The sequence below is a fragment of the Macaca thibetana genome, chromosome 19 (assembly GCF_024542745.1).
Source record: "Macaca thibetana thibetana isolate TM-01 chromosome 19, ASM2454274v1, whole genome shotgun sequence".
NCBI classification, from domain to species: Eukaryota; Metazoa; Chordata; class Mammalia; order Primates; family Cercopithecidae; genus Macaca; species Macaca thibetana.
Window position 1 is genome coordinate 14,485,601 of NC_065596.1, and position 26,083 is coordinate 14,511,683.

The window sequence follows — 26,083 nt, forward strand, 5'->3', positions numbered from 1 at the left end:
TTAGCTGGGCGTGGTGGTGTATGCCTGGAATCCCAGCTACTCGGGAGGCTGAGGCAGGAGAATCACTTGAACCCGGGAGGCGGAGGTTGCGATGAGCCAAGATTGCGCTACTGCACTCCAGCCTGGGCAACAAGAGTGAAACTCTGTCTCAAAATAAATAAATAAACAAACAGACAGCGAGATCTCATAAGAACTCACTCCTTATCACGAGAACACCAAGGGGGAACCTAGCCCCATGATCCAGTCACCTCCCACCAGGCCCCTCTTCCAGCACTGGGGATTACAATTTGACATGAGATTTGGACGGGACACAAATCCAAACCCTCTCACCCAGCTACTCAGGAGGCTGAGGTGGGAGGATCGCCTGAGCCCAGGAGGTTGACGCTGCAGTGAGCCATGATTTGCGCCACTGTGCTCCAGCCTGGGCTACCGATTCTCAAATAAATAAGCAAACAAAAAACGCAGGCTCTGGAGCCCAGCTCTGCTCTTCCAGCATTCTGTGCTTCCCCGCATCGCTGCACTTGTCACACCCTGTTATAATTGCCTCTTTCCTTTTCTTTCTTCCTTGCTTATTTGTGAATGTGGGGAAGCTGTGGAGGGTGCTGTCCTATCTGCCTTTGCAAGGAAAACAGCGGTTGGTATTTCCTGAGCACTCTCTCTAGACCAGTGCTTGAAGCACTTTCGGTGTATTCGCTCGCTGGATCCTCAAAATGCCGACAGGGTCATCTCATCACCTACCGCCAGTTTCCCTGTTTGCGAAATGAAACTGATGCCAGGTGCAGTGGCTCATGTCTGTAATCCCAGCTACTCAGGAGGCTGAGACAGGAGAATTGTTTGAACCCGGGATGTGGAGGCTGCAGTGAGCTGAGATTGTGCCATTCACTCCAGCCTGGGTGACAAGAGTGAAATTCCGTCTCAAAAAAAAAAAAAAAAAAGAGTAAGGAAACTGAGGCTCAGAGAGAGTCACTTGCCCAGGGTAACACAGAGCCAAGATTGAAGCTCAGATGGTCCAGCCCACCTTTCTGTGTTCCCAGTCAGTACCGATTTGCTTATTTTTACTCCATAAGCAATTCTGTCACACTCCCTTGAATATCACATTGCGTATGTGTCCCAGCCTGTTTGCTATTACCATAACAGACTACCACAGATTGGGTAATTTATAAAGGGCTGGGTGTGGTGGCTCACGCCTGTAATCTCAGCACTTAGACAGCCAAGGTGGGAGTGTTGCTTGAGCCCAGGAGTTCAAGACCTGCCTGGGCAATGTGGCCAGACCCCATGTCTACACAGATTTTTTAAATTAGCCAGATGTGGTGGCACATGCGTAGTCCCAGCTACTCAGGAGGCTAAGGCAGGGGGATCGATTGAGCCCGGAGTGTTGAGATTGCAATGAGTGAGGATCGCATCATTGCACTCCATCCTGGGCAACAATGCCAGACCTCATCTGTAAAATAATCAATCAATTAATTAATCTTTCTTTAAATAAGAAAAGAAAAGAAAAGAAATTTATTTCTCCAGTTCTGGAGACTGGGAAGTCCAAGGGCATGGTGCCAGCCTCTGGCACAGGTCATCCCATGGCCAAAGGGCTGAAGGCAAAAGTGACACAGAGAGAGGAAATTGGGCCAAAATCATTCTTTTTGTCAATAGCCCACACCGATGATAACTAACCCACTTCCCTGATAATGGCATTAATTCATCCTAACTTCATCTCTAAAGGTGCTACCTCTCAATACTTACTTTTTTTATTTTTATTTTATTTTATTTTTTTGAGACAGAGTTTCTCTCTCGTTGCCCAGGCTGGAATGCAATGGCGCAATCTCGGCTCACAGCAACCTCTGCCTCCTGGGTTCAAGCCATTCTCCTGCCTCAGCCCCCCGAGTAGCTGGGATTACAGGCATGTGCCACCACGCCCGGCTAATTTTGTATTTTTAGTAGAGACAGGGTTTCTCCATGTTGGTCAGGCTGGTCTCAAACTCTGGACCTCAGGTGATCCGCCCACCTCAGCCTCCCAAAGTGCTGGGATTACAGGCATGAGCCACTGCGCCAGGCCGTATTTTTTATTTTTATTTTTTGAGCTGGAGTCTCGCTCTGTCGCCAAGGCTGGAGTGCAGTGGCACGATCTCGGCTCATTGCAACCTTCACTTACCTGGTTCAAGTGATTACAGGTGCCCGCCATCATGCCCAGCTAAATTTTATATTTTTACAAGAGGCAGGATTTCGCCATGTTGGCCAGGCAGGTCTCGAACTCCTGGCCTTAACTGATCTGCCCCCTCCTTGACCTCCCAAAGTGTTGGGATTACAGGCATGAGCCACCGCACCCAGCTGTTCTTCTGTTTCTTTGCTTCTCTAATAAACTTGCTTTCACTTTAAATAAATAAAATGGATTACCTTTCCAACACATGCATTTTGTAGGGACACATTCAAACCATAACATTATGTTAAGCCATTCTGATATATTAACCACCACCTCATGACATCAGTACTATTCTTAGCTGTATATTCTAACTGGGGGAACGGAGGCACAGGATGGTTAAGTCACTAGCCCAAGGTCACACAGCAGACCTGAGGCTTGAGGTCTCCTAAGACCCTTAATGACCACGTCCTCCCACCTCCACTGGGGGAATTGAATGCCTTTGAGACTCATTTCTTTGAAACTCCTGGAATCTGTGTTGCAGGTGTAGCCAAGGGATAAAGGGTTTGGGCCCAGAGTGGACTTGCCACCCCCAGGGGCACACGGGGAACCTAGCAGGAAGGAGCCCTTGGAGGTGGGTTTTCAGGAGTCCCCGTACCTGACTGTCTGTTATTAGGCAGGTTGATCAATATCCCCTCCTGGCTGTGCTGTCCAGCCTTTGAGGGCTCCCTCCAGCCACCACCTGGGGGCCTCGCAGTAAACACCTCCACTTTGTACAGGGATGTCCCTGGCTATTGGTATGAAATGCCTCAGCCAGGCCGGGCGCGGTGGCTCAAGCCTGTAATCCCAGCACTTTGGGAGGCCGAGACGGGCGGATCACGAGGTCGGGAGATCGAGACCATCCTGGCTAACACGGTGAAACCCCGTCTCTACTAAAAACTACAAAAAACTAGCCGGGCGAGGTGGCGGGCGCCTATAGTCCCAGCTACTCGGGAGGCTGAGGCAGGAGAATGGCGTGAACCCGGGAGGCGGAGCTTGCAGTGAGCTGAGATCCGGCCACCGCACTCCAGCCTGGGTGATAGAGCCAGACTCCGTCTCAAAAAAAAAAAAAAAAAAAAAAAAAAAAGAAAGAAATGCCTCAGCCAGCCATAGAAGATAAATGTCCCCCATGACGACCTTTTCCACGCGCTGACGGATTGATTTTAGAAATCCATCCCCGACCAACGCGCCCGGTCCCAGCCCCTACCGCGGGCGCTGATGGCTGCAAATTTATATCCAGGCCAGAAATTGAATTCCTGTAAGTTGAAGGAACTATCTGAAAAGCTCACCCAGACTCATTTTTACGTCTGAAAAACTTCAGGCAAGAGATTAAATCGAGGCCAGTGTCTCCCAGCAGTAGGGACCTCGGTGGCGGGGAGATGACCTCGCTGAGGACAGTTTCTTTAGATTCTCTGCCTTCAGCTTGGCCTCCCGGGGCTGAGAAATAAAAAGCAGTGAGACCTGCAGGCCTGCGTGGCTAAAGGGATTCCCACTTCTGACCAGCTAATGTTAGAAAAGGGACATGCTCTGAGTACCCAAGGCAGGCTTTTGGTCCCTGTGGTAGCTATTGAGATACTGAGAGGGACAGGAAATAAAACTGCTAATTCGGGCCAGGTGCAGTGGTTCATACCTGTAATCCTAGCACCTTGGGGAGGCTGAGGTGGGAGGATTGCTTGAGTTTAGCAGTTCGAGACCAACATAGGCAACATGGCGATACCCTGTCTCTGTGGGAAAAACAAACAAACAACAACAACAACAAAAAACCAGATATGGTGGTGAGTGCCTGTGGTCCCAGCTACCCGGGAGGCTGAGGTGGGAGGATCACCTGAGCCAGGGAAGTCGAAACTGCAGTGAGTCGTGATCGTGCCACTGTCTCAAAAAAAAAAAAGCTGCTAATTCATCTTCCTCCCTGGCCAGGCCCTTGCACCAGCTCCTAAGGCCACCTCAGTCCCTGCAAATTGGCGAGGTTCTAATTAAGCTTCCTTGGGCTGTGGCAGAGAGGACATCAGAGTCTGTGGATCATTCCAGAACCCTCGCTCCTCCCTGCCCCCTGCCACAGGCATGAAGGCTGGGGAAGGAGAAGCAGATAAATCAAGTGACAGCTCCGTGAAGGAAGAAACCCCATCTTGCTAGAAAGATCTCTCTCGCCTGCCTTGAAAAAATGAGACTGATGCATATGCAGCTGCTTCTCTTTGGTACAAAAGCCCTTAAATATTAAAGAAATGAATCCTTGATGTCTACAAAGAAAGGATCAAAAACGAATCTTTCTGAAAGGAGAAAAGCTTTTATTTCGCCGTGAACTCTTCTAGATCTAGCCTCTGGCTGGGATGCCTGCGGAACAGGGAGGACAGGAAGATAAAGCTCTCAGTGATGGCCATTCAATATTTGTTCATTTAGGAAGTGTCTGAAGCAGCTACTGCATTGGGTTACAGGCTGGGGATACGGCCAACAAAGTGAGGCCCTAGTTCCTGCCCTCAAGCCAGTAGGGGACGGGTGCAGTGGCTCATGCCTGTAATCCCTGTTCTTTGGGAGACTGAGGCAGGAGGATCACTTGAGCTCAGCAGTTCAAGACCAGTCTGGGCAACACAGCAAGACCCTGTCTCTGAAAAGTAAAATAAAAGGCTGTGTGCGGTGGCTCACGCCTGTAATCCCAGCACTTTGGGAGGCCAAGGTGGGTCATCACTTGAGGTCAGCAGTTCGAGACCAGCCCGGCCAACATGGTGAAACCCCGTCTCTACTAAAAATAGAAAAATTAGCCAGGCATGGCGGTGCACACCTGTAGTCCCAGCTACTTGGGAGGCTGAGGCAGGAGAATCGCTCGAACCCGGGAGGTAGAGGTTGCAGTGAGCTGAGATGGCGCCACTGCACCCCAGGGTGGGCAACAGAGCGAGACTCTGTCTCAAAAATAAATAAATAAATAAAAGCCAGTGGTGGCTGGGCATGATGGCTCATGGCTGTAATGCCACCACTTTGGGAGGCTTAGGTGGGAGGGTCACTTAAGGTCAGGAGTTTGAGTCCAGCCTGCGCAATATATGAGACCCCATCTCTCTTTTTTTTTTTAAAAAAAAAAAAGGCCAGTGGAGCATTCTCCAAAACTCCCTGGCCAGTAATCCTCAAAACTGTCAAGGTCAGAAAAAACAAGACAGAGAAACTCATAGACCAGAGGAGTCTAAGTACATGTGATGACTCAATGCAACGTGGGATCCTGCATTAGATTCTGGACCAGAAAAAGGACTCAAGTGGGAAAACTGGGGAATTTGAATAAAGTCTGGAGTTTAGTTAATAGTAATGAATGCACCGATGTTGATTTCTTAGTTGTGACAAGTGTACCCTGGTTATGTAAGATATGTAATAACAGGAAAGGCAGGATGAGGGGTAGACAGGAGCTCTCTGTATTATCTTTGTAACTTTCCTGTAAATCTAAAATAAATCCAAAAGTGAAAGTTGATTAGGCAGGCATGGTGACTCACACCTGTAATTTCAGCGATTTGGGAGACAGAGATGGGAGAACCGCTTGAGGCCAGGAGTTCGAGACTAGCTTGGGAAACACAGCGAGATCCTGTCTGTACAAAAAAAAAAAAAAAAAAATTAGCCAGGCACGATAGTGTACATCGGTAGTCCCAGCTACTTGGGAGGCTGAGGTGGGAGGATTGCTTGAGTCTGGAAGGTTGAGGCTGCAGTGAGCCACAATCACACCAATGTCAGGGGACAGAGTAAGACCCTGTCTCAAAACAAAAATAAAAATAAAAAAAAAAGTATCAGGGTGTGGTGGCACACACCTGTGGTCCCAGCTACTCAGGAGGCTGAAGCAAGAGAATTGCTCGAGCCTAGGAGGCTGAAGATGCAGTGAGCTATGATCATGCCTCTGCACTCCAGCTTGGGCAACTGCTTGAGACCCTGTCTCTTAAGAAACCAAAAATGTCAGCCAGGTGTGATGGCTCACGTCTGTAAACACAATACTCTGGGAGGCTGAGGCAGGTGGAGCCCTTGAACCCAGGAGTTCAAGACCAACCTGGGCAACATGGTGAAACCCCGTCTCTACAAAAAATACAAAAATTAGCCTGGCGTGGTGGTGTGCACCTGTAGTCCTAGCTACTCAGGGAGCTGAAATGAGAGGATGGCTTGAGTCTGGGAGGTGGAGGTTGCAGTGAACAGGGATCACACCGTGATTGCACCACTGCACTCCAGCCTGCACGACAGAGTGAGACCCTGAAGGAAATGACTCTTATCCTCCCAGCATAGTGGCTGAGAGTCTGATAGGCTGGCATCCAAATCCCAGCTCTGTGAGTTTGGACAACTTGACCTTTCTCTGTATCTCAGTTTTCCCATCTGTAGAATGGAGCTGGTGTTAGTACCTACCATGATATAGGGCTCTAAGGATTGAATGTTGGTAATATTTTGTAAAGCAACTTAGAAGAGTGAGCTCTATAAGTGTTAAGTAAAATATGAAATTCAGGATGGGAGTAGAGCTTGGGGATGGATGGACAGGTGAATGAATAGATGGATGGATAGATAAATGGATGGTTGGATGAATGAATATGAGTGAATGGATGGTTGGATGGATGAATGAATGAATGCTAAATAGATAAATGGATGAACAGAAGAATGAATGGATGGATAGATGGATAGATGGTTGGTTGTATGAATGAATGGATAGATGGATGAATGGGTGGAAAGGTGAACGGATGGATGGATGAATGAATGTGTGGACTCACAGTCACTTTCTATCCTGACCCCTCCCCGAGCCACAAGGCTCTTCCAGGCAGAACCCCAGTTTCTCAGGCTGAGGGAGGCCCCTGGCAGTTCCCAAGCTTCCAGCATGGCATGGGCGAGCTGATATCTTTTTTTTTTTTTTTTTTTTGAGGCAGGGTCTCACTCTGTCACCCAGGTTGGAGTGCAGTGTCGTGATCTCGGCTCACTGCAACCTCTGCTTCCCAGGCTCAGGCGATCCTCCCACCTCAACCTTCCGAGTAGCTGGGACCACAGGCTCATGCTACCACGCCTGGCTAAATTATTTTGTATTTTTGGTAGAGATAGGGTCTCACCATGTTGCCCAGGCTGGTCTCAAACTCCTAAGCTCAAGCCATCCACCTGCCTTGGCCTCCCAAGGTGCTGGGAATGATGGCATGAGCCACAGTGCCTGGCTGCTATCTTCTTTAAGGACTGTCAAGCTTATCACTCAGGGGAGATTTGCCCAACACCTCAAGGTTTGGTTTGACAAACCTTGACAAGAGCAGGCTGCTATTATCTCAAGCTTTCCAAAGGGACATGGCCCCCTGTCACAGCTCAGACGTAGCAGACAGGCACATTCTCCATCATTCATCACGGTCCTCCTGCCATCCCCACAGTCAGAGAGAAGCCACAGCCTCTGCTTAGCCTACTGGGCACCTGTCTGCAGCCTAATCTCAGGTTATCATTCCCCAGGATGAACAACAGAAGCCAGCTCCGTGGCAGAAGGGAGAAATTGACGGTAGACCTGTGAAAGTGTTTGCTCTCTGTCCCACTGGTCCATCAGCATCCTCATTCAACAAACATACCTCGTGCCAGGTTCTGAGGATCACGGATGAATTGTTTGCAAAGCAAACAAAACTCCCCACCTCCCTGTCATTTCCTGTCCCAGGGTAGAGGCAGGCCTGGAGCCAGCGTTCCCAGCAGTGAGGCCCTCCTAATGGCAACTGTGATCAGGGCTTTGAGGAGAAGGACAGGAGAGGTGCCACTAGCCAATGTAGACTGTGGAACCAGATGGCCTGTGTTCGAATTTCAGCTACACCACTTACAGGCAGTGATACTTTGGCAAAGAGCCTTTTTTTTTTTTGAGATGGACTCTTGCTCTGTCGCCCAGGCTGGAGTGCAGTGGCAGGATCTTGGCTCACTGCAACCTCCGCCTCCAGGGTTCAAGTGATCCTCCTGCCTTAGCCTCCTGAGTAGCTGGGATTATAGTACAGCGCCACCACACCTGGCTAATTTTTTTGTATTTTTAGTAGAGACAGAGTTTCACCATGTTGGTCAGGCTGGACTCGAACTCCTGACTTTGTGATCCACCTGCCTTGGCCTCCCGAAGTGCTGGAGTTACAGGCGTGAGCCAGAGCACGGGGCTTTTTTTTTTTTTTTTTTTTTTTTTTTAGACAGGATCTCGCTCTGTTGCCCAGGCTGGAGTGCAGTGGCACCATCTCAGCTCACTGCAACCTCTGCCTCCCAGATTGGAGTGATTCTCTTGCCTTAGCCTCCCAAGTGGCGGGGATCACAGGCGCTCTCCACCATGCCCAGCTAATTTTTTGTATTTTTAGTAGAGATGAGGTTTCACCATGTTGGCCAGGCTGAACTCCTGACCTAGAGTGATCTGCCTGACATGGCTTCCCAAAGTGCTGGGATTACAGGCATGAGCCTCTGCACCTGGCAAAGAGCCCTGACCGCTCTTCCCTAGTTTCTCCACCTGTTAAAAGGAGATAATGACAGTACCTTCCTCCTAGCCTTGCTCTATGAGGAGTAAGGACGCAGTGGCTCACACCTGTAATCCCAGCACTTTGGGAGGCCAAGGCAGGTGGATCACCTGAGGTCGGGAGTTCAGGACCAGCCTGACCAACATGGAGAAACCTCGTCTCTACTAAAATACAAAGTTAGCTGGGTGTGATGGTGCATGCCTGTAATCCCAGCTACTCGGGAGGCTGAGGCAGGAGAATCACTTGAACCTGGGAGGCAGAGGTTGCAGTGAGCTGAGATTGTACCATTGCACTCCAGCCTGGGCAACAAGAGCAAAACTTTGTCTCAAAAATAAATAAATAAATAAATAAATAGCCGGGTGTGGGGATGCATGTCTGTGGTTCCAGATACTCAGGAGGCTGAGGCGGGAGGACAACTTAAGCCCAGGAGGTTAAGGCTGCAGTGAGCTGAGATTGCGCCACTGCACTCTAGCCTGGGTGACAGAGTTGAGACCTTGTCTCTGAAAGAAAGAAAAGAAAAGAAAGAAACAGAAGCGTTAGGGAAAATGCAGAGGATGACTTGAGAGGAGGGTAACGTGTGGCAGGGACAGCCAAGACTGCTTTTGGAAGAGACCTAGATGCTTGAACCCCGGGCATGGGGAAGAGTTAGCCTGGCCCTGAGAAGGGGAGAGTGCGGGGATTGGCAGAGGGCCCGGCCCGTGCAAAGGCCTGGAGATGAGAATAAGCATCTTGTTACCTGGGAACGGAAAGACAGTTAGAGAGGATGGGCCAGAGAGAACACGGCAGTGTGCACCTACATCCTGGTTCATTGCCTGTAAGGATGCAGGACCGTGGCTCCCCTGCTGCCAGGTTATAGCAAGGAGATGTTCTGGAACAGGAAGCCAGCTGGGCAGTGTGGGGACTAGGATGGAGCAAGTGTCCCCTCTCATCCCTCACTCTCCTCTCTCCCTTGTTGGACTTTCTTTTTTTTTTTTTTTTTTTTTTTTTGAGACGGAGTCTCGTTCTGTCGCCCAGGCTGAAGTGCAGTGGCGCGATCTCGGCTCACTGCAAGCTCCGCCTCCCGGGTTTATGCCATTCTCCTGCCTCAGCCTCCCGAGTAGCTGGGACCACAGGCGCCCGCCACCACGCCTGGCTAGTTTTTTGTGTTTTTTAGTAGGGACAGGGTTTCACCATGTTAGCCAGGATGGTCTCGATCTCCTGACCTCGTGATCCGCCCGCCTCGGCCTCCCAAAGTGCTGGGATTACAGGCTTGAGCCACCGCGCCCGGCCTGGACTTTCTTTACCTCATGATCCCACAGCCTCAACCCCAACTCCATGAGACTTTTGCCAGATCCTTTTTATTGTGTCAAGACTCACACCGTTTGACCTCAGGAAGTTACCAAATTGGCCTTTTGAGTGTTATGAAGATAATAACAATAGCAGGGCCGGGTGTGATGACTCAGGCCAGTAATCCCAGTACTTTGGGAGGCTGAGATGGGAAGATCTCTTGAGGCCAGGAATCCAAGGCTGCAGTGAGCCATGATCATGCTGCTGCACCAGCCTGGGCAACATAGTGAGACCCCACCTATGCAAAAAAATTTTTTTAAATTAACCAGGTGCAGTGATACACGCCTGTAATCCTAGCACTTTGGGAGGCTGAGGCTGGAGGATTGCTTGAGGCCAGGAGTTCAAGAGCAGTCTGGGCAACACAGTAAGATCCTGTCTCTACAAAAATATTTTTAAAAATTAACCAGGTACAGTGGTACATGTCTGTAATCCCAGCATTTTGGAAAGCTGAGGCTGGAGGAACTGTCTGAGGCCACGAGTTCAAAACCAGCTTGGGCAAGACTCCCATCTCTACAAAAAATAAAAAATTAGCTGGGCATAGTGGCACATGCCTGTAGTCCCAGCTGCTCAGGAAGCTGATGGCCAGAGAATCGCTTGAGGTCAGGAGTTCAAGGCTGAAGTGAGCCATGATTGTGCCACTGCACTCCAGCATGGACGATAGAGTGACACCCTATCTCTTGAAAAATAAAAATAACAGTATTGGCAGACACTTGTGTAGCTCTTACTACATGCTGATGACTGTTCGAATTGTTCTTATATATATTATGAACTCATTTGATCCTCCTAGCAACCCTGAGAAGTAGGTAGTCATCATGTCCATTGTACGAATGAAAAAACTAAGAAAGACACAGAGAGGTTAAGCCACTCGCTGAGGTCACACAGCAAGCGAATGGCGAAGCCAGAACTTAAACCCAGACATCCTGACTCCAGGACCCTGCTCTTACCAGTTGGCCCTACTCTACCATCCCAGGAGGAATAAGAAACATCTAGAGGAAGCTAGTCACTTCTATCGTAAGGATATTGCCCGGAGAGATGCTGGTGACATCACGTGGAATCCTTTTTGGGAGGACTGTGGGAGAAATCCCTGCCAAAAATAATTGAGCTTTCTCCTGAGCATCTGGTGTACTTTTGTTTCAGGACACTGAGAACCGCATAAATGACCAGCTTTCCCTTTTTGAGTTGGCTGCTAAGGAGCTTGGAGCCAAACTTATGGCCCGGCCATATGCTGATTGTTCAGGTTTTTAAGGGATGAGTTTTTCTTAGCCTCGTTTCTGGCTCTGTCTTATGTCCCTGCTTTTGTTTTTCTTCTTTTTCTCCCTTGCCAAAAAAAAAAAAAAAAAATTTTAAGGGACTTTTTAGAATTTTTTTTTTTTTTCTTTTGAGACAGGGTCTCACTTTGTCACTCAGGCTGGAATGTAGTGGCGCGGCGCCTTCATAGCTCACTGCAGCCTTGAACTCCCGGACTCAAGTGATCCTCCTACTTCAGCTTCCCGAGTAGCTGGGACTGGAGGCCATGTGCCACCATGCTCAGCTAATTTTTAAATTTTTTGTAGAGATGGGGTTTTACTATGTTGCCCAGGCTGGTCTCAAACTCCTGGGGTCAAGTGATTCTCCTGCCTTGGCTTCCCAAAGTGTTGGGATTACAGGCATGAGCCACTGCACCCGGCCTAAAAATCTTTATAAGAACGATATAGGCCGGGCGCAGTGGCTCAAGCCTGTAATCCCAGCACTTTAGGAGGCCGAGACGGGTGGATCACGAGGTCAGGAGATCGAGACCATCCTGGCTAACACGGTGAAACCCCGTCTCTACTAAAAAATATAAAAACCTAGCCAGGTGAGGTGGCGGGCGCCTGTAGTCCCAGCTACTTGGGAGGCTGAGGCAGGAGAATGGCATAAACCCGGGAGGCAGAGCTTGCAGTGAGCTGAGATCCGGCCACTGCACTCCAGCCTGGGCGACAGAGCGAGACTCTGTTTCAAAAAAAAAAAAGAATGATATATGTTCACTGTAGAAAATTTGGAAAATAAGATAAATTTAAAGATGGTGATTAAAATCTCCATTAATCCCTAATTTTTAATGACTGCATAGTATCTCATTCTGTAGATGCATCTTAAGTTTGTAAATTGGTTGGATACAGTGCCTCACACATGTAATCCCAATACTTTGGGAGGCTGAGGCGGGAGAATTGCTTGAGCCCAGGAATTTGAGACCAGGCTGGGCAACATAGCTAGACCCTGTCTCTACAAAAAAATTTTAAAAAATTAACCTGGGCCAGGCGTGGTGGCTCACACCTGTAATCCCAACACTTTGGGAGGGCAAGGCGGGCAGATCACCTGAGGTCAGGAGTTCAAGACCAGCCTGGCCAACGTGGTGAAACCCCATCTCTACAAAAATACAAAAAGTAGCTGGGCATAGTAGCAGATGCCTGTAATCCCAGCTACTCCAGAGACTGAAGCAGGAGAATCACTTGAACCCTGGAGGCGGAGGTTGCAGTGAGCCAAGATCATGCCATTGCACTCCAGCCTGGGCAACAGAGCAAGACTCCATCTCAAAAAAAAAAAAAAAAAAAAAAAAAAAACTAGCCTGGTGTAGTGGCTCACACCTGTAGTCCCAGCTACTCAGGAGACAGAGGTGGGAAGATCACTTGAGCCGTGGGACATTGAGGCCATGGTGAGCTATGATCACACTGCTGTACTCCAGCCTGGGTGACAGAGCAAGACCCTGTCTCCAAAAAAAAATTTTTTTCTAGCATGTGTAATAGCTTTTGATCAAAATAATTTCTAGTTGTCCAATTTTAAACAATGCTTAATGAACCTCCCTTATAGCAATCAGATGCTTGTCCACAAAGTTTCCATGGGCTGAATTCTTAGCTTTGGATTGGCCGAATAAAATGCAAATTGCAGAAACCTTAATGGCTTGGCTGCGGACTGGCAGTCTGTCCTCCAAAAATATCTAATCCCCGCTCTCATATTTAATTGGCGCTATCTTACGGTATTTTACATATCCTTGTAAACCACTTAGAGTCCTCTCTGGAACAAGGCAGGGCACAAATAAATATGTAAGCCCCAAGCTGCCTTGGCTTCCTGATTAAATTATCCAGCCTCAAACACAATAATAGCCTCATTTTATTAAGAGGTGGGCGCTTGCTGTCTTCCCGTTGGCTACTTCCTGATAGCCAATACTCCTCCTGTCCCCAGGACCCTGTAGCAATGCCTCCGTCCCCAGGGAAGCACCAGGAATTGGTTTTTTGTTGTTGTTGTTGTTGTTGCTTTTTGAGACGGAGTCTCACTCTGTTGCCCAGACTGGATTGCAGTGGCACGATCTCGGCTCACTGCAACCTCCGCCTCCTGGGTTCAAGCGATTCTCCTGCCTCAGCCTCCTGAGTAGCTGGGATTACAGGCGCCCACCACCATGCCTGGCTAATTTTTTGTATTTTTAGTAGAGATGGGGTTTCACCATGTTGGCCAGATTGGTCTCGAACTCCTGACCTCGGGTGATCCGCCCACCTTCGCCTCCCAAAGTATTGGGATTACAGGCGTAAGCCACCGCGTCCGGCCACCAGGAAATTTTTTTTTTTTTATTCTTTTTTTTTTTTTGAGATGGAGTCTCACTCTGTTGCCCAGGCTGGAGTGCAGTGGAGCAATCTCAGCTCACTGCAAGCTCCGCCTCCCGGGTTCACACCATTCTCCTGCCTCAGTCTCCTGAGTAGCTGGGACTACAGGCGCCCACCACCACGCCCAGCTAATTTTTTTTGTATTTTTTAGTAGAGACTGGGTTTCACCGTGTTAGCCAGGATGGTCTCGATCTCCTGACCTTGTGATCCGCCAGCCTCAACCTCCAAAAGTGCTGGGATTACAGGCGTGAGCCACTGCGCCTGGCCACCAGGAATTGTTTTTGAACCAAGATATAAGTGGTAGAATAGTAAGAGACGATGATCCCTGGCCCGACAGCAAGAAAAACTTTTCCTACCTGTGTCCTACTCAGTTAATCCTGGACCTGTTTTAGAGGCTGATGTTTAATTGGGGCAGCCTCAGCAACAGTGTTTGAAAGATTTCGGCCAGAAAAGACATTTGAGGAACAGCTACTTGAGTGCATAGCTTCACTGTCTTAAAGCCCATTAACAAGAATATTAAACCCTGAACCAACGGCCCAGCAAAGAGAGAGTGGTTGGCAGGGCTGTCGCGGTAGCTCATGCCTATAATCCCAGCACTTTGGGAGGCCAAGGTGGGTGGATCGCTTTAGCCCAGGAGTTCAAGGTCAGCCCTAGGAAACGTAGTGAGATCCGCATCTGTACCAAAAAAAAATAGCCAGTCCTGGTGGTGCATGCCTGTAGTCCCAGCTGCTGGGGAGGCTGAGGCAAGAGGATTGCTTGAGTCAGGGAAGTTGAGGCTGCAGTAAGCCTAGATCATGCCACTGCACTCCAGCCTGGGCAACAGAGCAAGACCCTGTCTCAAAAAAAGAAAAAAAAAAAAGTGCGTTGGCTTCTTTAGTACATCTGCCACATCCAAGGTGAGACAGGCTGCTAGACCACAGATTTCTATGCTGGAGAACGCCTGTGTTCTTGCACCTGCTGTTATAAGCATTTCCCCTAGAGTAGGACACTCTCTGTTCCTCCCTAGTGTTCTGACTGCCAAGAGCTCTTGACTTTGTTTCCAAGCTAGACCCAGTATGGGAGAGCTAGCACATGGAACCTTCCAGAACATTCCAGTGGTTCCTAGGGACATGCATTGACTGCATATCTGAACTTAAACCCAATGGGCAAAACAGAGGACCTCTGCGTGCTGAGATCTGGCAGCCAAAACCCAGGCATTTAATTACACTGCTGCAGAGAACACTCCGGTGAGATGTGTCCAACGCAGACAATTATTTTAGGAAAACCATGGAGGCCTTCTCTCTGCACCACTTAAATCTTGCTTCTCTTTTACAATTCAATATTTCCTCTGTCGAGAGAAAATGGCTTGTTTGCTTCAAAGGACACACTAGGAAATGTAGGAAGATGTTAATTACGTTGAACCGGCGGCTTTGTCTCTGCACAAAAGATATTCCTTGGGGGGTTCTATCCAAATTGCTTGGGGACCAGAGCCAGGGGAGGAGGGGCAGGGATGCTTGGGCTCCTGTTTGATGTTTTTCTTTGTTTTTTTGTTTGTTTTTTTGTTTTAAAGAATTGGACTGGATTTATCAAGAAGGGAGGGCCGGAGGAGGTGGCTCATGCCTGTAATCCCAGCACTTTGGGAGGCTGAGGCAGGTGGATCATTTGAGGTCAGGAGTTCGAGACCAGCCTGGCCAACATGGTGAAACCCTGTTTCTACTAAAAATACAAAAATTAGCCAGGTTTGGTGGCGCATGCCTGTAATCCCAGCTACTTGGGAGGCTGAGGCAGGAGAATTGCTTGAACCTGGGAGATGGAGGCTGCAGTGAGCCGAGATCCCACCATTGTACTCCAGCCTGGGTGACAGAGCGAGACTCCCTCTCAAAATAAAACAAAAAAGCAAAAATAACCAGAGAGGGAACAGTGGCTCATGCCTTGTAATCCCAGTGCTTTGGGAGGCTGAGGCAGGAGGATCGCTTGAGCCCAGGAGTTTGAGACCATACTGGACAATATAGCAAGACTCTCATCTCTACAAAAAAAGTTAAAAAGTAGTAGGTGTGATGGTGAGACTAAAGGCCTTTAGTCTCGGCTACTCGGGAGGCTGAAGAGGGAGGAATCACTTAAGCCCAGGAGGGTGAGGCTGCCGTAAGCCATGATAGTGCCACTGCACACCAGCCTGGGTGACCAAGTGAGACTCCATCTCCAAAAAAAAAAAAAAAGAGAAGAAGAAGAAGGGAGGTGGGGGAGAGTAGTTCTGGATCCTCCCAGAACCAAAGGCACAAGCTTTCATGGGGTATTCCTCTTGTACTGGGCCATCCTTGCTGTCTTAGGTCAGGCTTCTTCAGGGAGGATGTAAGTGCAAATATCCACCTAAGAGACGCCAGGAAGAACCAGTAGGGGAGCAGTGAAGTGAGAGAGGAAGTGAATGAAACCCATGCAGGGAGAGTTAATGAGTACCCCAGGCGCATCAGCTCACACCTGTAATCCCAGCACTTTGGGAGGCCGAGGCAGATGGATCGCTTGAGCCCAGGAGTTCAAGACCAGCCTGGGCAGCAAAGTGGGACTCTGTCTCTACAAAAGGAAAAAAAAAAAAAGAAAATGCTGGGTGTGTTGGTACCTGCCTGTAGGCCCAGCTACTCAGGAGGCAGAGGTGGGAGGGGATGGCTTAAACCCAGGAGTTTGAGGCTGCAGTAAGCTAGGATTGCACCATTGCATTCCAGTGGTGGGTGACAGCAAGACCCAGTGCTGGGCGACAGCAAGTCTCAGTCCTGGGTCTTATTTTTTTATCTTAAAAAAATAAATAAATGTGCCAGGCGCAATGGCTCTCGCCTGCAATCCCAGCACTTTGGGAGGCCAAGGTGGGCAGATAGCTTGAGGCTAGGAGTTCGAGACCAGCCTGGCCAACATGGTGAAACCCTATCTCTACTAAAAATACAAAACTTAGCCAAGCATGGAGGCAGGTACCTGTAATCCCAGCTACTCGGGAGGCTGAGGCATGAAAATCGCTTGAACCCAGGAGGTGGAGGTTGCAGTGAGCCAAGATCGCACCACTGCCCTCCAGCCTGGGCAACACAGCGAGAGTCTGTCTCAAAAATAAAAAATAATAAAATAAGTGAATAAATAAAAGAGAAGTAAGGAGCAGGTTGCTGCTGTGGACAACTGAGGTGCAAATTTAATGGGTTCCTCTGGGGGATTTCATGGAACATACACCTTCGAGTTCTTTCCCACTGGAGAGGCAAGAGGAGTGGTATTAATCACTAATGCCTGTGGGTCATCTTTGAGGATTGCTGGGTGTATTTTCTGCTGGCCCCATGCAAGGGCAGGGTGGAGTCTGACCACCAGAGAAAGCTCTTGGCTGTGGCCAATCCTGGGCACACTTGCAGTGAATGTTAGCTCCACCCAGCTCCTACCTGAATACAAGGAAGGCGGAGAAAGTGAGTTACTGTGCTTCTCTGCAGGGGCTGAGGATGTGCAACTTACAAAGGGGTTATCCCCATTTAGGAAGGGTGTACAAAGGCTCAAAGAATGACTAAAATAGTTTCAGCTGGCATTTATGAATGGTTTGTTTTCCTTATAGATTAGTGGGGGAGTCAAGCTCATCTGTACAATTTGTACAATTATATCATTTGCTCATATTCCAATAAGGCTTAAAAAAAAAAGACTTGATTGAGTGGGAGAGAAAAAGGTGGGCTAATAGTTGGAGTCCCTGGGATTGCTCATAATTCACAGCTTGGTTTCTCTGTGCTGCAGCTCACGGCACCGATTCTGCTGGGAGATCTAGTAACGGCTGTGCAAACGATCAATGATTGTGGTGTTTTGTTTCTCTGTAAAACACTGGGGGTTTTTTTAATCAGAATTTCTTCCATGCCTGTCAGAATGCATCCTGGAATAGGACCAGAAGCTTCCATTTACCGCCTCTATGGCCACCACCCATCATCGCCTGCCTGGATCCGTGCAGTCACCCCTGCCCTGGCCTCCCTCCCTCATCCTCTAGAGCAGGCAGAGGTCGCTGTGAACACGAGTAAGGTCACGTCCCGCCTCTGCACAGAGCTCTCCATGGCTCCCACCTTCCTCAGAGCAGAACCCGAAGCCGTCACTGCTTCCCACAAGGCCTTGCCCCATCACCTCCCTTCCCTCATCTGCCTCCACTTACCCCTTACTCAATCTGCTCCAGCCACGTGGGCCGCCTCCTTGTTTCACAAACACACCAGGCGTGGTCCTGCCTCAGAGCCTTTCCACTTGCTGTTCTCTCTGCCTGGAACCCCTTCCCCAGACATCCAGATGGCTCCTCCCTCACTTCCTTCAGGTCTGAAGCAAAGACTTCAGGTTTTGAACATGTGCAAGCCCAAGCCAGTTACCCCACAACCCTCACGTTCCCCCACATCCTTTTTTTTTTTTTTTTTTTTTTTTTTTTTTTTTTGCGATAGAGTTTTGCTCTTTTGCCCAGGCTGGAGTAAAGTGGTGTGATCTCGGCTCATTGGAACCTCGGCTTGCCGTCCCCACCGCCCCGGGTTCAAGCGATTCTCCTGCCTCAGCCTCCCAAGCAGCTGGGATTATAGGCGCCCACCACCATGCCCGGCTAATTTTTGTATTTTTAGTAGAGACAGGGTTTTACCAGGTTGGCTAAGCTGGTCTCGAACTCCTGACCTCAGGTGATCCACCTACCTCAGCTTTCCAAAGTGCTAGGATTACAGGTGTGAGCCACTGCGCCCGGCCTCTTTATTTTTTTTAAGAGATGGGGTCTCATTCTGTCACCGAGGCTGGAGTGCAGTGGCACAGCCATAGCTCATTGCAGCCTCGACTTCCTGCACCCAAGCGATCCTCCCGCCTCAGGCATGTGAGTAGCTGGGACCACAGGTGTGTGCCATCATGCCTGGTTAATTTTTGTATTTTTTGTAGAAACAGGGTTTTGCCATGTTGCCTAGGCTGAAGTGCAGTGGCACAACCATAGCTCACTGCAGCCTCAATCTCCTGGGCTCAAGCAGTCCTTCTGCTTCAGCCTTCTGAGTAGCTGGGACCACAGGTGCATGCCACTACATCCAGCTAGTTTTTGTTTTTTTTTTTTAATTTTTAGTATAGATGAGGTCTTGTTATATTGCTCAGGGTGGTCTTAAACTTCTGGCCTTCAGTGATCCGCCCACTTCAGCCTCCCGAAATTCTGGGATTACAGGCGTGAGCCAACATTCCCGGGCCCCTCCAGATATTGATCAGGATTTGTAATGACAGAAATGCCCCCTGCTATCTCCTTTTCCTCTGTCTCACTCGTCCCTCAAGTTCATCTCAAGAGCCCATTCTCTTGGACACCTCCTCAGAGACCCTCAGCCTGAGGGAAGACCCCCTGTTACTCCCTGCACGATCTCTTCAAAGCACTCACTGCAGCATGTGGTTCCAGAAGCATCAATGGCATTAAGTGATAGATGTCCGTCTCTCCTAGTAGCTCCATGGACAACTATCAGATGTTTTCTTCATTCCTTCTCTTCCTTGATCCTATCCCAGACCCTATGCCTGGGACAGAAGAGACTCTCATGGATATCTTCTTTTTTTTTTGAGATGGAGTCTTGCTCTGTCGCCTAGGCTGGAGTGCAGTGGTCTATCTCGGCTCACTGCAACCTCCACCTCCCAAGTTCAAGTGATTCTCCTGCCTCAGCCTCTGGAGTAGCTGGGATTACAGGCACCTGCCACCACGCCTGGCTAATTTTTGTATTTTTAGTAGAGACAGGGTTTCACCATGTTGGCCAGGCTGGTCTCGAACTCCTGACCTCAGGTGATCCACCTGCCTCATGGGTATCTTCTAGTCAGTTTGGAAGTTTATGACTGTCTTGTGCCTAGAGTTCCCTGGTACTTATTAGCATTTCTAAGGCTCTGATAAGTCCCACAGTAACAAAACTTGTTTCTCCCAGTAAGACACACATTTATTTGACCACAGAGCATCCTTTTCCCAGCACACCTGGTAAGATTACCAGTGTTGCAAGGAGCATGGCTTGGGAAACAAAGCCATAATTGATCGCTGGATTATCTGAGCATTTTGTCTGCCATTACCTTGCCTGAGCGGCTCCAGGTAGGGTGGGGCACAGCAGGGTTGCACTTAACATTTAGTGGCCCTGATGGCTGGGCACAGTGGCTCACGCCTGTAATGGCAGCACTGAGGCGGGCGGATCACCTGAGGTCAGATCCTTTTTTTTTTTCCTTTTGAGACAGGATCTCACTCTGTTACCCAGGCTGGAGTGGAGGCCAGGTGTTGGAGATAAGCCTGGCCAACATGATGAAACCCCATCTCTGCTAAAAATACAAAAATTAGCCGAGCATGGAGGCGTACACCTGTAATCCCAGCTACTCAGGAGGCTGAGGCAGGAGAATCCCTTGAACCCGGGAGGCAGAGGTTGCAGTGAGCCCAGACTGCGCCACTGCACTCCAGCCTGGGCGACAGGGCAAGACTGTGTCTCAAAAACAAACAACAGGCCGGGCGCGGTGGCTCAAGCCTGTAATCCCAGCACTTTGGGAGGCCGAGACGGGCGGATCATGAGGTCAGGAGATTGACACCATCCTGGCTAACATGGTGAAACCCCGTCTCCACTAAAAAATACAAAAAAAACTAGCCGGGCGAGGAGGCAGGCGCCTGTAGTCCCAGCTACTGGGGAGGCTGAGGCAGGAGAATGGCATAAACCCGGGAGGCGGAGCTTGCAGTGAGCTGAGATCCGGCCACTGCACTCCAGCCTGGGCGACAGAGCGAGACTCCGTCTCAAACAACAACAACAACAAGAAAAAAACACCAAAAACCGAAAAACAAACAAAAAACAAACCATGAAGTGGTCCTGAGATAGCTCCAGAGCCGATATGTCACTGTGGCCTGGGGAAGCAGAGAGGAGGCCCAGGTTTGGGGGTTGAGTGGGTCTTTTTTTTTTTTTTTTTTTTTTTGAGATGGAGTCTCGCTCTGTCGCCCAGGCTGGAGTGCAGTGGCGCGATCTCAGCTCACTGAAAGCTCTGCCTCCCGGGTTCACGCCATTCTCCTGCGTCAGCCTCCTGAGTAGCTGGGCCTATAGGTGCCGACCACCACGCCCAGCTAATTTTTTTGTATTTTTTAGTAGAGACGGGGTTTCACTGTGTTAGCCAGGATGGTCTTGATCTCCTGACATCGTGATCTGCCCGCCTCGGCCTCCCAAAGTACTGGGATTACAGGCATGAGCCACTGCGCCCAGCAGATCTCTGTTCTAATGGCAGTTACGGAGACAGTGTTGTGTGTGTGCATGAATCTGTGTGAGAGAATGAATTCTGGTCTTGGAGAACAGTTGAGTCCTCCAATTCCTTGCCGTGTTCCTCAACCCCTCCGCACCTCAGTCTTGCCATCTGTGAAATGAGGCTCCTTAAGGAGGGCCTGAGATCACACACAACAGGCACTGGCATATACCTGGAACCCAGCAAAGGGCATCTGTGGTTTCCTCGGGCCCCCTTCCTGTCCCAGCGAGGGCGAGGCGAGACCCTCACTGGGATCCCAGTCTCTGACGCCCATCTCTTTGCAGACTCTCTTCCAGAGCCCAGAAGAGGGCTGGCAGCTGTACACCTCAGCCCAGGCCCCTGACGGGAAATGCATCTGCACGGCTGTGATCCCAGCGCAGAGTACCTGCTCTCGAGATGGCAGGAGTCGGGAGCTGCGGCAACTGATGGAGAAGGTGAGAACCTTCCAGGTGCCCTGGGGGCGGCTGGGAAAATCTCCCAGTTCTCACCCCGCCCTCCAGCCCCATCCAGGTCAGCCAGTGGCCATATCCAGCTATGCAAATTATTCAGAGCTGGCTGATAATCCAGCTCCTCTCCAGGCAGGTCCTTTTTTTTTTTTTCCCCTTTTGACACAGGGTCTCACTCTGTTACCCAGGCTGGAATGCAGGGACATGATCAGCTCACTGCGGCCTCAAACTCCTGGGTTCAAGCAATCCCCACTCCTCAGCCTCCGAGTAGCTGGGATTACAGGCATGCACCACCATGCCCTGCTAATTTTTATATTTTTTGTAGAGATGGGGTCTCCCTATGTTGCACAGGCTGGTCTCAATCTCCTGGGCTCAAGTGATCCTCCTGCCTCGACCTCCCAAAGTGTTTGGATTACAGGGGTGAGCCACCATGCCCAGATGGCTACTTTATCCACTATCTGTTCAATGCTTTTTTTTTTTCTTTTCTTTTTTTTTTTTTTGAGACAGAGTTCTGTGCCCATTGGGGAGGGTCTCACCCTCCACCCCAAGAGGCTCCTATAAAAGTTTCCTTCTATCTCTGATCATGGTCAATAGAAAATAGTCCCCTGGGCCGGGCATGGTAGCTCACGCCTGTAATCGCAGCACTTTGGGAGGCCGAGGCACGTGGACCACTTGAGGTCAGGGGTTTGAGATCAGCCTCTACTAAAAATACAAAAATTAGCTGGGCGTGGTGGCGTGTGCCTGTAGTCCCAGCTACTTGGGAGGCTGAGGCAGGAGAATTGCTTGAACCTGGGAGATGGAGGTTGCAGTGAGCTGAGATGGCGCCACTGCACTCCAGCCTGGGCAACAGAGCGAGTCTCCATCTCAAATAAATAAATATAAATAAATAAATAAATAAAACTTATAAATTGCTGATGTCTGGAATTTCCCACTTAATATTTTCGGACTGCGGTTGGCCTCAGGCAGCTGAAATGTGAAAATGTGGAGAAGGGAAGAGTGCTGTAAAAATGTTTTGTGGGCCGGGCGAGGTGGCTCAAGCCTGTAATCCCAGCACTTTGGGAGGCCAAGACGGGCGGATCACGAGGTCAGGAGATCGAGACCATCCTGGCTAACACAGTGAAACCCCGTCTCTACTAAAAATACAAAAACTTAGCCGGGCGAGGTGGCAGGCGCCTGTAGTCCCAGCTACTCGGGAGGCTGAGGCAGGAGAATGGCGTGAACCCGGGAGGCGGAGCTTGCAGTGAGCTGAGATCCGGCCACTGCACTCCAGCCTGGGTGACAGAGCGAGACTCCGTCTCAAAAAAAAAAAAAAAAAAAAAAATGTTTTGTGGCGTTCGGGGTGGGATTAGGCTGCTGAGTTTCTGAGAATTTCCAAGTGTCATGTGAATAATTGTACAGGAAAGTCTGTATTTCAACAAGCATCCAGTGGTGACTCTGAGTTTACCTTAGCCAGGAGGAGTCCACTTTAGTCAGGTGAAGCTGGTAGGAATCTACCTTAGCCAGGTGAGGGTCTACCTTAGCCAGGTGAGGGTCTGCCTTAGCCAGGTGAGGGTCTACCTTAGCCAGGTGAGGGTCTGCCTTAGACAGGTGAGGGTCTACCTTAGCCAGGTGTTCATCTTAGCCAAGTGAGAGTCTACCTTAATACGGTGGGAGTCTACCTTAACCAGGTGTTCACCTTAGCCAGGTGGAGTCTACCTTAGCCAGGTGAGAGTCTACTTAAGCCAGAGATGGAGTTCACCTTAACAAGGTGGCTACCTTAGCCAGATGTTCACCTTAGTCAGGTGGGAGTCTACCTTAGCCAGGGGGAGTTCAACTTACCCAGGTGGAGTTCACCGTAGCCAGGTGGAGGTGGGAGCTGGGGGCTCTCAGGTTGGGTCAGGAGAGGCCAGGGCAAGGGAAGTTTATTTAACTCATTCAGCCAAAAAGTACTTACTGAGCCTCTACTCCAGGCCAGTGCTGGGCACGGGAGGTTAAGCTGTGGACAAGCTAGACGCAGCCTCTGTCTCTGAGGGTCCCACCTGAAGGAGGCAGATGGATAAGAATGTTCTACATAGTCACAGCTGGGAAAGAAATGACCAGGCAAGAGGAGAGTGAGCGGCTACCTGGGACAGAGTGATCAGGGAAGGATGCTTTGAGTGGGGGATGCTGGAGCTGAACCCTGAAGGATGAGAAGGAGCCAGCCATGGGAATGTGGGGGGAACAGCACTCCAGGTAGAGAGACCAGCAAGTGCAAAGACCCTGCGGAGGGAAGGAGCTTAGAGTCTGTGAGAACAAAGAGAGAGGAAGTGGGTGGGGTGGGGGGCGGGGCAGGACCAGCCAGCGCAGGATCTGTGGAGGAGGAAGGTGATTTAATCTCTGTTTTGAAAGTTCCTTCTGTCTGCTGTGTAGTGAATTGCCTACAGGGGATGAAGGTGGAACTGGGAGACTAGGGAGGAGGTGAGAGGTGGTGGTGGGTGGACCAGATGGGAGCCAGTGGGTAGGAGGGAGAGAGGGATGGATGGATGGATTGGGCACACGACTGGGAGGCTGCTGGTAAGCTCAGGGGAGGAGAAGGTGGCCTTGTCGATCTGGTGTTTGCGCAGCCTCTGGCCCTGCCAGCTCTTGTCTGTGGCATCTCTGGGTTGGGATTTGGGGAAGGAGGTCTGGTCCCTTCAGTTGTCCCCATTCCTAGGTCCAGAATGTCTCCCAGTCCATGGAGGTCCTTGAGCTGCGGACGTATCGCGACCTCCAGTATGTACGCGGCATGGAGACCCTCATGCGGAGCCTGGATGCGCGGCTCCGGGCGGCTGATGGGTCCCTCTCGGCCAAGAGCTTCCAGGTGGGTCCTCCCGGGTCCAGACCAGAGGTCAAACGAATGATTGGGATTTGGTATCCATTAGTTCCTACAGTAGAGTCATGTCTGGGAAGAATCTAGGGTCCAGTCTGAGCCAAATGCCAAGGGCCAGGTGTGCATCAAAGACAAAGAGTGAAGTTATGAGTCAGAAGTTGAGGTCATGTCTGGGTCAAAGGCCAGAGGTCAGGCTTGGCCATGGTTCCATCTTGATGCACAGGAGCTGAAGGACAGGATGACAGAACTGTTGCCCCTGAGCTCGGTCCTGGAGCAGTACAAGGCAGACACACGGACCATTGTACGCCTGCGGGAGGATGTGAGGAATCTCTCCGGCAGTCTGGCGACCATCCAGGAGGAGATGGGTGCCTACGGGTACGAGGATCTGCAGCAGCGGGTGATGGCCCTGGAGGCCCGGCTCCACGCCTGCGCCCAGAAACTGGGTATGCCTTGGCCCTTGACCCTGACCCCTGATCTCTGACTGCCACACCCAACTCCAATATCACCTGTTTGTGCCTAGAAGCTGGGCACAGTTTTAACCTCTAACTTCTAAACCTCAACCCTTGACCTTCCTACCTAAGGCTACACCTGAGTCTAGAAGCTGGAAATGGCCCTGATCCTTGGCTTCTAACCCCTCACTCACAACTGAACAACATATTGGGACCAGATTTTTGAGTCTTCCCTCATCCCTGGTCCCAACTTTCCCAACTTGATCATAGCACTTCATCTTTGCCCTGCCTCTCTTGGGCTGTTCCCTTCCCCATCCTTATTCCCCCTTTCCTGCCTCCCAGGCTGTGGGAAGCTGACCGGGGTCAGTAACCCCATCACCGTTCGGGCCATGGGGTCCCGCTTCGGCTCCTGGATGACTGACACGATGGCCCCCAGTGCAGATAGCCGGGTGAGTGACTGCGCCCACCCCTGGGGTCAGGGCCTGGGAGGGACAGAGCCTCTGACTGCCCATACGTGCCCCAGGAGTTCACACTGGTGACTGTCTTGTAGCCCAAAGTGTCCTGGATCCCCCAGGGTCATTGGACCTCCCTGTCCAGTAACCCCCAAGTGACCAAGGGCTTTGCAGCCCTGTGAATCCCAGTCTGTTGACCTCCAGTGTCTGTATAGTGGCTAGTGGTTACTGAGTTCTACCGACCAGTTCTCAGGGACTACTGACGTCCAAGTAACTACCCAATGACCAATGCCTTCCCAAGGACAAGAGACCTCCTCCACCAAGCACTGCTCAGTGACCTTTGGACTTCTAGTAGCTTCCATGGTCATGACTGCCTATCACTTAGACACACAAGAACCATCCATGAGGCCAGGCATGGTGGCTCACGCCTGTAATCCCAGCACTTTGGGAGGCCGAGGTGGGTGGATCACCTGAGGCTGGGAGTTCGAGACCAGCCTGACCAACATGGAGAAACCCCGTCTCTACTAGAAATACAAAATTAGCCGCGCATAGTGGTACATGCCTATAATCCCAGCTACTCAGGAGGCTGAGGAAGAGAATCGCTTGAACCCGGGAGGTGGAGGTTGCAGTGAGCCAAGATTGCATCATTGCACTCCAGCCTGGGCAACAAGAATGAAACTCTGTCTCAAAAGCAAAACAAAACAAAAACAACAAATGCTAGTTAACATGATGACAGCGATAATGTCAATGACACACCTAGTCACCTCGTGGTGACAGGGGTTAGTTAACCATGGCAATGAATTCAGGTGATGTCTTATCATTCAGTAGCTGTCCAGTGACCACTAACCACCCAGTATCCAATGACCAGGGAATTCTTGGACCCAGTGAGTCCCCAGGGGCTGCAGTTCCCCGGGTCCTTTGGGATGAAGCATTGTCCACTTCAGGTCTGTTTTAAGATCAATAGCAGCTGGGTGCGGTGGCTCACGCCTGTAATCCCAGCACTTTAGGAGGCCAAGGCAGGCAGATCACTTGAGTTCAGCAGTTTGAGACTAGCCTGGGCAACATTGTGAGACCTTGTCTCTACTAAAGATACAATAAATTAGCCGGGCATGGTGACTTGTGCTTGTAGTCCCAGCTATCCGGGGGGCTGAGGTGG

At 50.2% G+C, this 26,083-nt stretch overlaps 2 protein-coding genes across 4 annotated transcripts in view; both read left to right on the plus strand.

The window, feature by feature from the left end:
* LOC126942872 (NADH dehydrogenase [ubiquinone] 1 alpha subcomplex subunit 3-like) overlaps positions 1-26,083 on the plus strand; it is a 157,180-nt gene that overhangs the window by 97,478 nt on the left and 33,619 nt on the right. The gene's annotated exons all lie outside the window — the stretch shown is intronic.
* OLFM2 (olfactomedin 2) overlaps positions 1-26,083 on the plus strand; it is an 85,035-nt gene that overhangs the window by 57,346 nt on the left and 1,606 nt on the right. For both annotated transcript variants that reach the window (XM_050770495.1, XM_050770494.1), the window contains exons 2-5: positions 21,038-21,187; positions 23,871-24,017; positions 24,250-24,469; positions 24,818-24,924. In XM_050770495.1, the coding sequence (XP_050626452.1) occupies positions 21,038-21,187; positions 23,871-24,017; positions 24,250-24,469; positions 24,818-24,924 (624 nt within the window). The remainder of the gene's footprint in view (positions 1-21,037; positions 21,188-23,870; positions 24,018-24,249; positions 24,470-24,817; positions 24,925-26,083) is intronic.